Source organism: Gorilla gorilla, chromosome 11 (genome assembly GCF_029281585.2).
Source record: "Gorilla gorilla gorilla isolate KB3781 chromosome 11, NHGRI_mGorGor1-v2.1_pri, whole genome shotgun sequence".
In the NCBI taxonomy this organism is placed as follows: Eukaryota; Metazoa; Chordata; class Mammalia; order Primates; family Hominidae; genus Gorilla; species Gorilla gorilla.
Genome location: NC_073235.2, coordinates 68749656 through 68762026, shown reverse-complemented (window position 1 = coordinate 68762026; position 12371 = coordinate 68749656). Strand labels below are relative to the sequence as shown.

Sequence of the window (12371 nt, the reverse complement as noted above, 5' to 3'; positions counted from 1 at the left end):
AATTAGTTTCTAAGTTTTAAAAATAAGACATTTTCTCACAAAAATAAATACACTTGGTATGCATGAGTTCATGTTTTTGCATGGCAACAATTTCTAGAGCTGAAGAGAGGTCACCTCTTTCAGATGTAGCTTGCATTCTCCATTTCACTAATTGTTCCTTTCAAACTGAGTCATTTATCATCATATACTCTGCTCAGTTCATGAGGTCTTCCTTGGCAGCAAGAGACAACCATTACAGGAGCTTCATTAATGTTGTTCCCTCAATAAAAAGTAATTCCAGAAATTTATCAGAGAATACTGAGATTCTACCCCTTTAGATAGACAGCACTACAGCACTTTCACTGTTTTCATGTAAGACTGTCACATGATAAAACTATCTGAATAAATTGAACACTCAGAAAGGCAGAGAGGTGATGATAGTGATGATATAAAAAAAAGCAGCTAGCTTTATTTTTTATCTCATAAATATTAATTCCTTTAATCCTCACAAGAATATGAAGCAAGCACTATGATTATCCCCATTTTACCAATATAAAACTGAGACAGTTAAGTAACTCTCCTATGATATACAGCCAGTAAGTAGCAGAGCCATAATTTGAACCCAGCAATTATGAACTATTAAAAGCTCTACTTTTAATTACTCACTACAGCTATATAAGCAAGATTTTATCTTATACCTACAATTTATTAGGATTCTGTTCTTAAGACATTAATTGATTTTTTTTTTTTTAGGGCACGATCAATCAAATACACAAGAAAAGGCGTTGTAGTTCCTATCTCCTTTCAGAGGATATGCTGAATGATCCCAACCTCAGACAGAGAGCAATGAGTAGAGCAAGCATATTAACAAACACTGTGGAAGGTATGTAATAATCTTCTTTTATTGTACAGATTCTTAAATAAAATTAACATAAATCTGGTCAACCTTAAATAGGCACATGAAATTCTTAGGAAGAATTCAGAGACCATAAAATGGTTTTAAACGATGGTAAAGATAACCAATGGATACTGATGGAATTGTTTTTATGTGCTTAAAAATGGATAAAATTATTTGCTATTAAACACAGGCATTGATAACATGGCAAAAATGACTTTGCAAAATGAAAACAAAAAAACCCACAAAGACAGATGTTGGGTGAACTGACCTTTCAAACATAAGTGATTTAATAGTAATTGATGCAGAAAACAAGGTTAACCCAGAGCTACGTGATTCTGTCACTATATAATTTTACAAATTACATATTCGCTCAAAAATTGTCTCTTCTAATAAGCAAAGATAGTCAAAGGGTGACAACTTTACAGACTGTGCTGGCTTCTACCCTCTCCCCTGACAATATGCCCCAGGTCCCACCTGGTCCCTGGTCTAACACTTCACCCCCCACGTTCCCATAGTGGGGGCAAAGTGTCTATTCATCTCCTAAATAAATGGTGAGAAGTAAATGGGCTAATGGTGTGAAATGTCTATTTCATGAGTCCCCCATAAATTATTTCTAGTTGTTTGGTTCTAGGATTGTTTTCACCTGTGAACTATTACAGCAAGAGTTTTTTCTGGACAGAATAGTCTCATCTTATTGTTGTCATGGGACTAAAAACACAGGTGAAAAATATGCATATTGGTGGAAAACATACATTTCTCTGTTAAGGAAACATAGTTCTCCTGTTTAGATCACATGTTAGGTGCATTTTTCTCTGAAAGATGCCCACATATGTGCTTGCAGTCATAAATTTCACTTCCTTACCCTCTCTTATGCTTCATCTAGGCAACGAACATGTCATAATAGACTTACATAAGAGGCTATGCTTTCATTGAAACAGTACTGTTAAATTTTCAAAATCTAAACTATAAACCTTGTTTCAATATTAGAATGCCTGACTGATTTGTATCTGGTTAGGAGTGAAACAGACAAATGGCTGACTCCATGTTCTCTGTTTTTTTCTCCCAGAACTTGAAGAGTCCAGACAAAAATGTCCACCTTGGTGGTACAGATTTGCACACAAATTCTTGATCTGGAATTGCTCTCCATATTGGATAAAATTCAAAAAGTGTATCTATTTTATTGTAATGGATCCTTTTGTAGATCTTGCAATTACCATTTGCATAGTTTTAAACACATTATTTATGGCTATGGAACACCACCCAATGACTGAGGAATTCAAAAATGTACTTGCTATAGGAAATTTGGTAAGTCTCTTATTGTGTGTTATGTACTCATAGTTTCTCTTTTTAGTTGTCATCATTGTCATTTCTTATTTTTTATGTCAGATGAATCTGCAGCCTCAGAATTATGCATATCCAGAACTTTCCATATGAATGGATGTGTAGAGTCAAGTTTCTGGTTATGTCTTTTAAAATAATTGTGCAGTAGTGTTGAGGTCTACAAATAACAATACTATTTCTATAAAAGGTTACCATCTTGGGAGGTGATAATGATTTTTTCTGCCAGCATATTTCTTGGGAGCAACACTTAACATTTTTGGTTCTTTCTTACACCTTCCTAATTACATTGCTGCTTTCTTGTAAGTACACACCTCACATATTTTCAGAAAACCTACGGATATATTGCTTTGACATAATAGTAGGGAAGTGTTTGGGTCTGAAGAGTCCCAAAGTCCTGGGTTTGAATGCTGATTCTGCATTATATGAGTGATATGCCCTTGGACAAATATTTTAACTCTGTATTATTTAATTTTATCATTTATAAAATAATACTTCATTATAAAATGATAATTATTATTTATAATATAATTGTAACTATATTTCATTTATCATATTCTTGGGAGGATTAAATACTTTCTGCTTATTAGCCTGGCATGTAGTAAATACACAATAAATTAAAGCTATCATCATCATCAACATCATTGTCATCAAAACTTCAAAGACTTAATGAAACAAGCTTTAAAAACAACTATTTTGAGAAACCAAAATGGTTGAACTGGACATAGAAGACTCAAGGATAGGCAAGAAGGTGATCAACAGACTTCTGGAAGATATAAGATCCAATTAGTAAAATTGATGCCAGAGTGATCTCTAAAATGTACAGTGCTGGTCACAGTAACTCAGGGTAAACAAAATGCCAGTTTTTGACTATGGATGTGAGGCAGGCACCAGTTCATTTTTAGGGCCAGAGAATCTCAGCTTATGACTCTTCATAAACCATGAATAACTTTGGGTATCTTTGTCAATGTCTATATAAGATAATTTTGCTTTTGCTGTGGTCCCAAACAAATTGGTATTTGAAGACCAGAAGTTCTCTTCTGAGTCTGTCTTTTCTTCTAAATTGTCTACAAATATTCCCAATGTTTTTCCCCATGTGCTCGCTGAGTTAGCATTCTTCTTCCCTTCTATTTATCTTTGGAAAAAGGCAGGAATATCTAGTTTCTAATTGTTGGTGGAGATCCAGATCTTGCAGATAAGTACCTTCTCACTGAGACGACTGCATCCCTGTGAACTCAGAAAGGATTTACCTGGTCACAGCTATTACCACAACCTCAAGTCTAGCTGCTCCCTGCCAATCTTCTTGATCCTGCATTATTTGAAAATTGACTCCTGCAGTTACAGACCTAAACATTTCCCTTAGAATCTTCTTTGGTCAGATTCCTTGAGTCAAAGTGTACCCAAAGGATTCATTTCGGTGTTGCCTTTTTAAGTGAGTCCTTTGATACCAGTATCATGAATTAATGATATTTTGCAATGCACTTTTGTGTCAAAGCTTTAGAAGTCTTACTTTAGCTGCCACATTGTCAATTAAATACTTTTTTCTCTTCTGCTGATAAATCTTTAAAGAGTGAGTCAACATGTTCTTTATTACTCTAACAGTAGTCAGATCAGAAAAAAAAAAAAGACTGGCTCAAAATTTCAGTATCAATTTATGTTTTCTTTTTATCTTCTTCCTGAACAACTTTTTGACCCACATAAATTCTTTGAAAATAGTGACTGTGTCAATTACCAAATGTTTTACTCTTCTGAAATTTTAATATGCTATTCTAAAATGCTGTCTAAAAATGATGAGCACTGACAGGACGGTTAGAGCTTTTCAACCTTTTGATGCTGATATGGGAGCCAGGGAAGAGCAATACCTAATTTACAGGACTAAGTTAGATAAGACTATCCATTTATAAAATATTTAGCAAACTGTCTGGAACACAGTAAATGCTAAGCAAACAGTGATTATTATCATTGTGTTGATTTCCTATTTTCTAATATTAACAGAAAAACATTATTTTTCTCACTTAGGTCTTTACTGGAATCTTTGCAGCCGAAATGGTATTAAAACTGATTGCCATGGATCCATATGAGTATTTCCAAGTAGGCTGGAATATTTTTGACAGCCTTATTGTGACTTTAAGTTTAGTGGAGCTCTTTCTAGCAGATGTGGAAGGATTATCAGTTCTGCGATCATTCAGACTGGTAAACATAAACTAAGGTTGCCATTATATTCTATAATAAAGGGGTATTTCTTTGGTTTTGCATTATTTTTTAAAACTTTTGGGAATTTGAATCAAAAGGCAAGATTATATCTTGATATCTAGTAAAATAAAATCCATTCATTGACAAATGCACTTAAATAACTAAAACCACATGAATATTTTTACAATTTTTGAAGACATGCTCAATTCTAATTTGAAGTACACGCTAATATAATATAAATACTTTCTATTATATTAATATAGTACAATAATTTATTTCAGAGTAAGAAGCTTGTGGCTTACAGAATTTCAATGATTATACGTTCATAACTTTATGAATTTGGTAATTAAAGATCAAATTGTTATCCCCCAAAACAACTGTTGTCTGATCTTAACAATATAAAAACAAATAAAGACTTTTTAAAGCACATTCCTCTAATATGCTAGATTTTACCTAAATGTCAGCATGAAAAAATGTATGAAAGTATTAGAAAATAGAATTAAGGATAAATTATCAATTCTAAAAGAAAAATATCACAAATTATGATAAGAGGTTTCTATAGCAATCCTGAACTAAAAGTACATAGTTTCTTCATAATATGTGTTGTAATTTTTTGTGGCAAGTGGGACAAAATAACAGAGATATTGAAAATTGATGAAAATGAAAAATAAGAATATTTTAGCCAGATAATAATGACAATATTATAGGACTTAAAGTCTGCTTTAAACTTTGAACAAAAATCAAGATTGGAAACACTGAAAAGATTTTCATAGTGATTAATATTAAACTTTATGTTTGCTTTTAGCTCCGAGTCTTCAAGTTGGCAAAATCCTGGCCAACATTGAACATGCTGATTAAGATCATTGGTAACTCAGTAGGGGCTCTAGGAAACCTCACCTTAGTGTTGGCCATCATCGTCTTCATTTTTGCTGTGGTCGGCATGCAGCTCTTTGGTAAGAGCTACAAAGAATGTGTCTGCAAGATCAATGATGACTGTACGCTCCCACGGTGGCACATGAACGACTTCTTCCACTCCTTCCTGATTGTGTTCCGCGTGCTGTGTGGAGAGTGGATAGAGACCATGTGGGACTGTATGGAGGTCGCTGGTCAAGCTATGTGCCTTATTGTTTACATGATGGTCATGGTCATTGGAAACCTGGTGGTATGTAACCAGATGTTCATACATTTTAATTTCTCTGTGGAAATTATTTTGTGATGATGTGATCTATTATTTTTAAAATTTTATAATTAATTATATCTAAAATTATTAATTGCAACAGAATAGTGATAATTTTAATACAAGAAAGAACAGGAAAGAGAACAAAATGTTGTATTAGTTTTCCTAGCCAAATAACCCATATTTATATTTTTCAAATTCACTGCCTATTCATTTTAAGGCAAAGAAAGCTTTCTATCTTTTTCTCTAATTTTGAAAGTGATGGCATATGCTCTCTTGAAGCTATACTAGTAAATAAAATATAATTAAGTTAATAATAACAAAAATGAAGTTAATAATGGACCAAGGCAAATGAAAGGACTGGTCCCGCACCTTATAGCCATGTATAAGACTAGCCTCTATAGCAAGGATCAGCACCTATGTCCCACAGACCAAAGCCAGTCCAATGCCTGTTATTGTGTGGCCCTGGGAGCTAAGAATGATTTTTACATTTTTAAGTGGTTAAAATAATCAAAAGAAGAATAAATGACACATGCACATTATATGAAATGCAAATTTTAGTGTTCATAAATTTTATTCAAACATAGGAATGTCAATTCATTTACGTATCTTCTATGACTGCTTTCACATTACAGTGGCAGAGGTGAATAGCTGCCATAGAAATCCTATGCCCAATAAAGTCTAAAATATTTATCATTTGGCCCTTTACAGAAAAAGTTTTCCAGCCACTGGCCGATAGCATCGCGTGGACATAGCAATCTGCCTACTTTTTGAATTAGTGTTTTCTTGGCTTGTACTTTTTTTTATTTTTTTTCTTCCTTATACTGATTAGTGAAAACTTTCAAGCTTACAAGCAGGAGAAAATTGGGATAAAATGCTCTTCTATGAGCCACTCATCTCAATTCTCAAATCTGCCATGTTGACTTGTCACAGTTGGTCAGCTTGACATCAAATCTCTCATCAGGTATCCAGAAGGTGGGATATGGTAACAGCCATATGGTAAGTGCCTTCACTTCCCACTGAGTTGAAAAAAATTACTAAAATGTTGTTGTCCTTGTAACCACCATAAAAAGAGGATTCAGAAGTCAGGACAGAAACTTACATTCATCCAGTCACACACTAAATGATACTGTGCCAGACATACACAAAGGCATTTATGCAGCACAAATTCTAGATTTTTACTGCACAAAAAATATACATCATGGATTACCATTCTATAATTGTTGATCACCCTCAAGTTGTAGTAATAAATAAGCTTCCTAGTTTTATATAGCCTTACAAATTCCTTCCAATATGGAATGAAATGCACATTCTCTTTGTTTCTTCTCCTCTGTTTTGTATTTATAAGCTCCCATAGCAGGATTTGCTTGTGTATTTTTTTTTTTTTTGAGATGGAATCTCGCTTTGTTGCCCAGGCTGGAGTGCAATGATGTGATCTCGACTCACCCCAACCTCCACCTCCCAGGTTCAAGCAATTCTTCTGCCTCAGCCTCCTGAATAGCTAAGATTACAAGTGCATGCTACCGTGCCGGCTAATTTTTGTATTTTTAGTAGAGACAGGTTTTCGTCATGTTGGCCCGGCTGGTCTCGAACTCCTGACCTCAGGTGATCCAGCCTCCGTCGCCTCCCAAAGTGCTAGAATTACAGGCGTGAGCTACTGTGCCCAGCTGTGCATTTCTTCTTACAAAATTTTGACATAAAATCGTGAAACTGGGAAAGGTATAACTTGTGAAAACATGCCACATCAAAGCCAATGATCACAAATAATTTAAATGTTTATTATTTATTCAGGCAAATTCAAAGGGAAAGGCATTCTCTTGGCTCTCACCACATTATCCACTCAATATTTTTTAGTATCTTCTCTGTGAAAAGAAAGGTATTTAGGTATTGTTTAGATAGGAAGGCATTGTTTAGGTATTATTTAGGGTGGAAGACCAAAACCAATTACCCATGGTCAAATCCTTGTTTTTAAGATGCTTATTAGGACACAGAAAAGTGGAACACAAAAGTTATCAGACAAGGAAGAAGTGATGAATTCTACCAATAAGGTTAAATAAAATGCTTTTGACACTTAAAGAAAGAGTTCTAGATTGAGACTTAAGGGAGGTTTTTGAAGTGGGCCTTTGAACAATGGATAATATGATATTTGATCATGGACACTGGTGTGAGAGTTATGTTTTCCTTTGAAAGGCAATATAGATTTATAGTAAAAAACAGAGGGGATATATTGGTGAGTGTTTCATTCGTGTAGAATTAGTGTTAACTAACTCATATTATTATTCTTTAATTATTAATTCTTGGCAATGAAAGTATACAGAAGAAAATTCATAAAGTTGATAACCAACTCTTGACTAATGGAGGAACTACCAATATCATAGAATTAAAATTTAAGGAAAAAAATATATTCCTGATATAGTCTTCCACATTAGAGTTATATGCTAAACTGGCTTCTCTTTTTTTATATTTCTCTAATTTATTCTTTTGATCATTTTATTGCCAATTAATTGAAATGGTTAAGGACCATAGGTTTAGGAAAACATTTGGAAAAATAAGTTTTAGTCAGCTCGGGTCTATATCAGGAAACTTGTGAAGACCATTAATCAAAATGAGACTTTGAATCAAGTATACATTTTATTAATATTTCTTCTCTTGTTTAACGTGATAATACAAAGATGATACAAATGGACTTTATTTTGATTTGTGATACCCACTAGGTTGTAGAAATATTAGAGACTTATGATTTTTGAAGGAAAGAAAGTTGTCACAGCAGCTGTTCTCAACGAAGTGAGAACCGCATGAGCCACTGCACCCTGTTAAAATGGTTTAACACTTGAACAGATTAAGGAGACTAAAGCAGTACAATGGACCCTCAGATCTTCACCAATATTCCTATTAAAACGAATATACACAAACATGTATTTCATAGTGAAATATACTTTTTCATTGACAACTATTAAACCATTTCAGGGATTTTTAGCAATTATCAAAATTGTCCACTATGATTCCCAGACCTCCGACCTCCAGAATGTTCTCCTAAATCAGACTTATTGAGACACAATTTTAACCTGCTGTCTTTACTTACATCTCAGAGAAATTGTTTAGGTATGACCAAAATGAGGGATGAGTACCTTCTCTTCAGTTAGGTCTTACTTCGATTTTTAAAACATGAGGTAGATGATTTGGGCCATGAAAAGACTTACATCAAATGCCAATTCAATTTCCTTTTTTGTTTCCTGGATAAAACAATGTTTAAATATAATTTACAATTTACATGTTTCCTGCCCTCTGTGAACATTTTTTTTTACAATGTTGAGTTCACCTACACTTCTACTTCAATGAGAAAAAAAAATAATTAACTCAAAAATAAAACTTTGCTTCAAGAGAATAGAAATTGTCCTGACCTTTTTTGTAATCTCTTCTAGGGCAAACATAATAGGCAATGAAGCCAGCCAATCATAATGCCGTTATTGCATGTGAATCAGGTTCAAGGGGCAGGTCCTTTTCTGTGCTTTAAAAGTCACATTAAGCAGTATTCTAGCACACTTCTTGGACAGAATATTTTATTACAGGAACTTTGTAAGTATTATGTGTTCCATTTGTTGGAACAAGTGACATTTATCTTCTGGTAAAGTGAACAAAGATCTTTAGCACAATAGAAAATATTCACAATTGTTTTGTTCTACCTGTTTCTCACAGGTAATAAAGAGTAATGATAGATGAATGCTAGGAGAGTTTTTTGGGTTCATGAAAGAGAACTTGATTAAGGCACTACTGCTACAGAAATGAACTTAGAAACGATGTAATGATAATGGTGAGGGATCATTCTCTCTGCTCCCCATGGTAATTCTTCCTGGGTATGGCTGACCCTCTGCTGCTGAGTCTGCAGGGGCTAGTCTAGGGATACAGTGATGAGGAGTCTACCCTCGCCTCTGTCTCTCTCATGTGGTCTTATCCGTGTGTGAAAAGGTGCAGAAATCTTCGTTGCTGGTTTGTATTGTGGCCTATATTCAGAAAAGTGTACTTATTTTATTTTATTTTTTATATTTCCTGTCTCCCTATTTCTCTACCCCCTCTCCCCACCCTGATATAGGTCCTAAACCTATTTCTGGCCTTATTATTGAGCTCATTTAGTTCAGACAATCTTACAGCAATTGAAGAAGACCCTGATGCAAACAACCTCCAGATTGCAGTGACTAGAATTAAAAAAGGAATAAATTATGTGAAACAAACCTTACGTGAATTTATTCTAAAAGCATTTTCCAAAAAGCCAAAGATTTCCAGGGAGATAAGACAAGCAGAAGATCTGAATACTAAGAAGGAAAACTATATTTCTAATCATACACTTGCTGAAATGAGCAAAGGTCACAATTTCCTCAAGGAAAAAGATAAAATCAGTGGTTTTGGAAGCAGCGTGGACAAACACTTGATGGAAGACAGTGATGGTCAATCATTTATTCACAATCCCAGCCTCACAGTGACAGTGCCAATTGCACCTGGGGAATCCGATTTGGAAAATATGAATACTGAGGAACTTAGCAGTGATTCGGATAGTGAATACAGCAAAGTGGTAAGAATGCTTCATATACTTTGTGTTTCATATTAACAATTAGTATGAAATGAATGAAAATTTCATATTTCTATTGTCATAAGTTCTTCTTAACATTGCATGTAGTGATGGATAGTTTTTGTGTGTGACTTTACACAACAGCTTCCTGAAGATTCATCTGGTAAAGTTTTCTTACTAGTTCCTAATAATTGATTTAATCTTACTTAGCTGTATGAGAAAGCACCAGGTATCTTTGAGCCTTGCCATCCTTCATCCCATGTTTCCTGTCAGTTGAAAAGTTACACAGTCTCCCTCCACAGTGCCTGTTTGAATCCACCTCTCCTTTTCATCACCTTTCCTTTGTACTCACTACTTTTTGCCTAAACCATTTCAAGCAGAGTCTCAACTGATGCCTCTGCTTCCATTTTGCATTTACTCCAGTTTACTTATTTGATTAATTTCGCTCATGCAGATTCAGTCCTAATCATTTCACTCTCATGATGTATCCATGATCCGCAAAGTATCTCTCTCTCTCTCTCTTCTTTAAAAAACGGAGACAGGTCTCACTCTGTTGCCCAGGCTGGAGTACAGTGGTGCTATTATAGCTTACTGCAACCTTGAACTCCTGGGCTCAAGTGATCCTCCTGCCTCCACCTCCTGAGTTGCTGGGACTACACACCCATGCCACAACACCCAGCTAATTTTTTAAAAAAGTTTGTAGAGACAAGGTTTCACTATGTTTCCCAGGCTGGTCTCAAACTACTGGACTCAGGCAATTCTTCAAACTTTTTCCCCAGTTGCTGAGATTACAGGAGTGAGCCACCATGCCTGGCCATCCCCAAAGTCTCGAATTATGTACTGTGCACAAAGCCTTCACACTATGGCCCTAACCAGCTTTGACCAGCTGTATCTCCTAGTGCTCACCCATAGATTTTTACCTGTGCCAAACCAATTTCCTTTTAGGTCATAAACACTCTCCACACTTTGCTTGGGATTTCCTTCTCCAGTCAAAATCCTTCAAGGCATCACCCTTGTATTTATCATTTATTAAACTGTTAATACTTAAATCGTAGTTGGGTCAGGGTTAAATGAATTAACACATTAATACATGTAAAATGTTTAGAACCATATTCAATGTTCTCAAAATGTTATTTATTTCATCCCTCCTAATTTCTCCCCAAATGGATGTAGTCCCTTCTCATTTTGAACCGCAAACAGTTTTATACTTCTTCCTGGATTCAGTAATCTTAAATTTTAATTTTTTGAGAAATTATGGTATGCATCAAATAGTACTGTAAATTCGTTGAGAACAGGAACTCTTTAAAACCTTTTTTTGTGCCTTCCTCTCCCACCCTTACCTGCATATTTCTAGTGAGTCAAGGTATGTATTGAGTTGTATTTTTATTGTGAAATATAACAACCGTATTACAAATTACTTTTATGAGATTGCTTTCAAGTCTTAAGGTATCATTTAAAAATAATCTTTTGTTTTCTCTAGCTCATGTTAGAAAGTATTTGACAGATATTTACCAAATATCTTCTATCTCCTTAACTTACTAAGACTCCACCCTCCATGAATTTATAGTGGACTTGGAAAAAAAGATTATATGGAATAATCATGACTGATATATATATATATATATATATATATATATATACACACACACACACATATATGTATATATGTATATATGTAAAATGCTCAGGAGGCTGAGGCATGAGAATCACTTGAGCTCCAGAGGCGGAAGTTGCAGTAAGCCAAGATTGCACTGCTGCACTCCAGCTTGGACTACAGAGTGAGACTCTGTCTCAAAAAAAATAAATACATAAGATTAAATTAAGTACATAAGATTAAATTAAATTAAAACAAAATAAAATAAAATGCTCTATATTTAATTGAGTGAATAAATGATTAAATAAATAAATCATGATATATGTTTCTATGTAGCCAAGGACATTTTTTCCAAGACGGTAAAGTAAGGAATCAAATCTAGTCATCCCTCGATATCTATGGGCGAGTGGTTTGAAGGCCCCCCACAGAGACTAAAATCTGCAGATGCTCAAGTCCTTTATATAAAATGGCACAATGTTTACCATATAACCTACACACATCCTCTCATATGTACACTTTAAATTATCTTCAGATTACTTATAATGTAAAAGTAAATCACTGACACAATGTAAATATTTGTTTTACTATATTTTTTATTTGTACTATTTTTATTGTTGTATTTTTATAT

The 12371-nt window shown here is 34.4% G+C and overlaps 1 protein-coding gene and 1 long non-coding RNA gene across 3 annotated transcripts in view; one reads left to right on the top strand and one right to left on the bottom strand.

The window, feature by feature from the left end:
• Window positions 1-12371, bottom strand: part of LOC109025994 (uncharacterized) — a 160302-nt gene that overhangs the window by 23310 nt on the left and 124621 nt on the right. For both annotated transcript variants that reach the window (XR_008677726.2, XR_008677727.2), the window contains one exon: window positions 5306-5465. This is a non-coding gene — a long non-coding RNA (uncharacterized lncRNA). The remainder of the gene's footprint in view (window positions 1-5305; window positions 5466-12371) is intronic.
• The window catches only part of SCN9A (sodium voltage-gated channel alpha subunit 9), a 179578-nt gene that overhangs the window by 88500 nt on the left and 78707 nt on the right, over window positions 1-12371 (top strand). Inside the window, exons 13-17 of the mRNA XM_055380255.2 lie at window positions 733-862; window positions 1944-2182; window positions 4235-4408; window positions 5214-5570; window positions 9676-10152. Coding sequence (XP_055236230.1) covers window positions 733-862; window positions 1944-2182; window positions 4235-4408; window positions 5214-5570; window positions 9676-10152 — 1377 coding nt within the window. The remainder of the gene's footprint in view (window positions 1-732; window positions 863-1943; window positions 2183-4234; window positions 4409-5213; window positions 5571-9675; window positions 10153-12371) is intronic.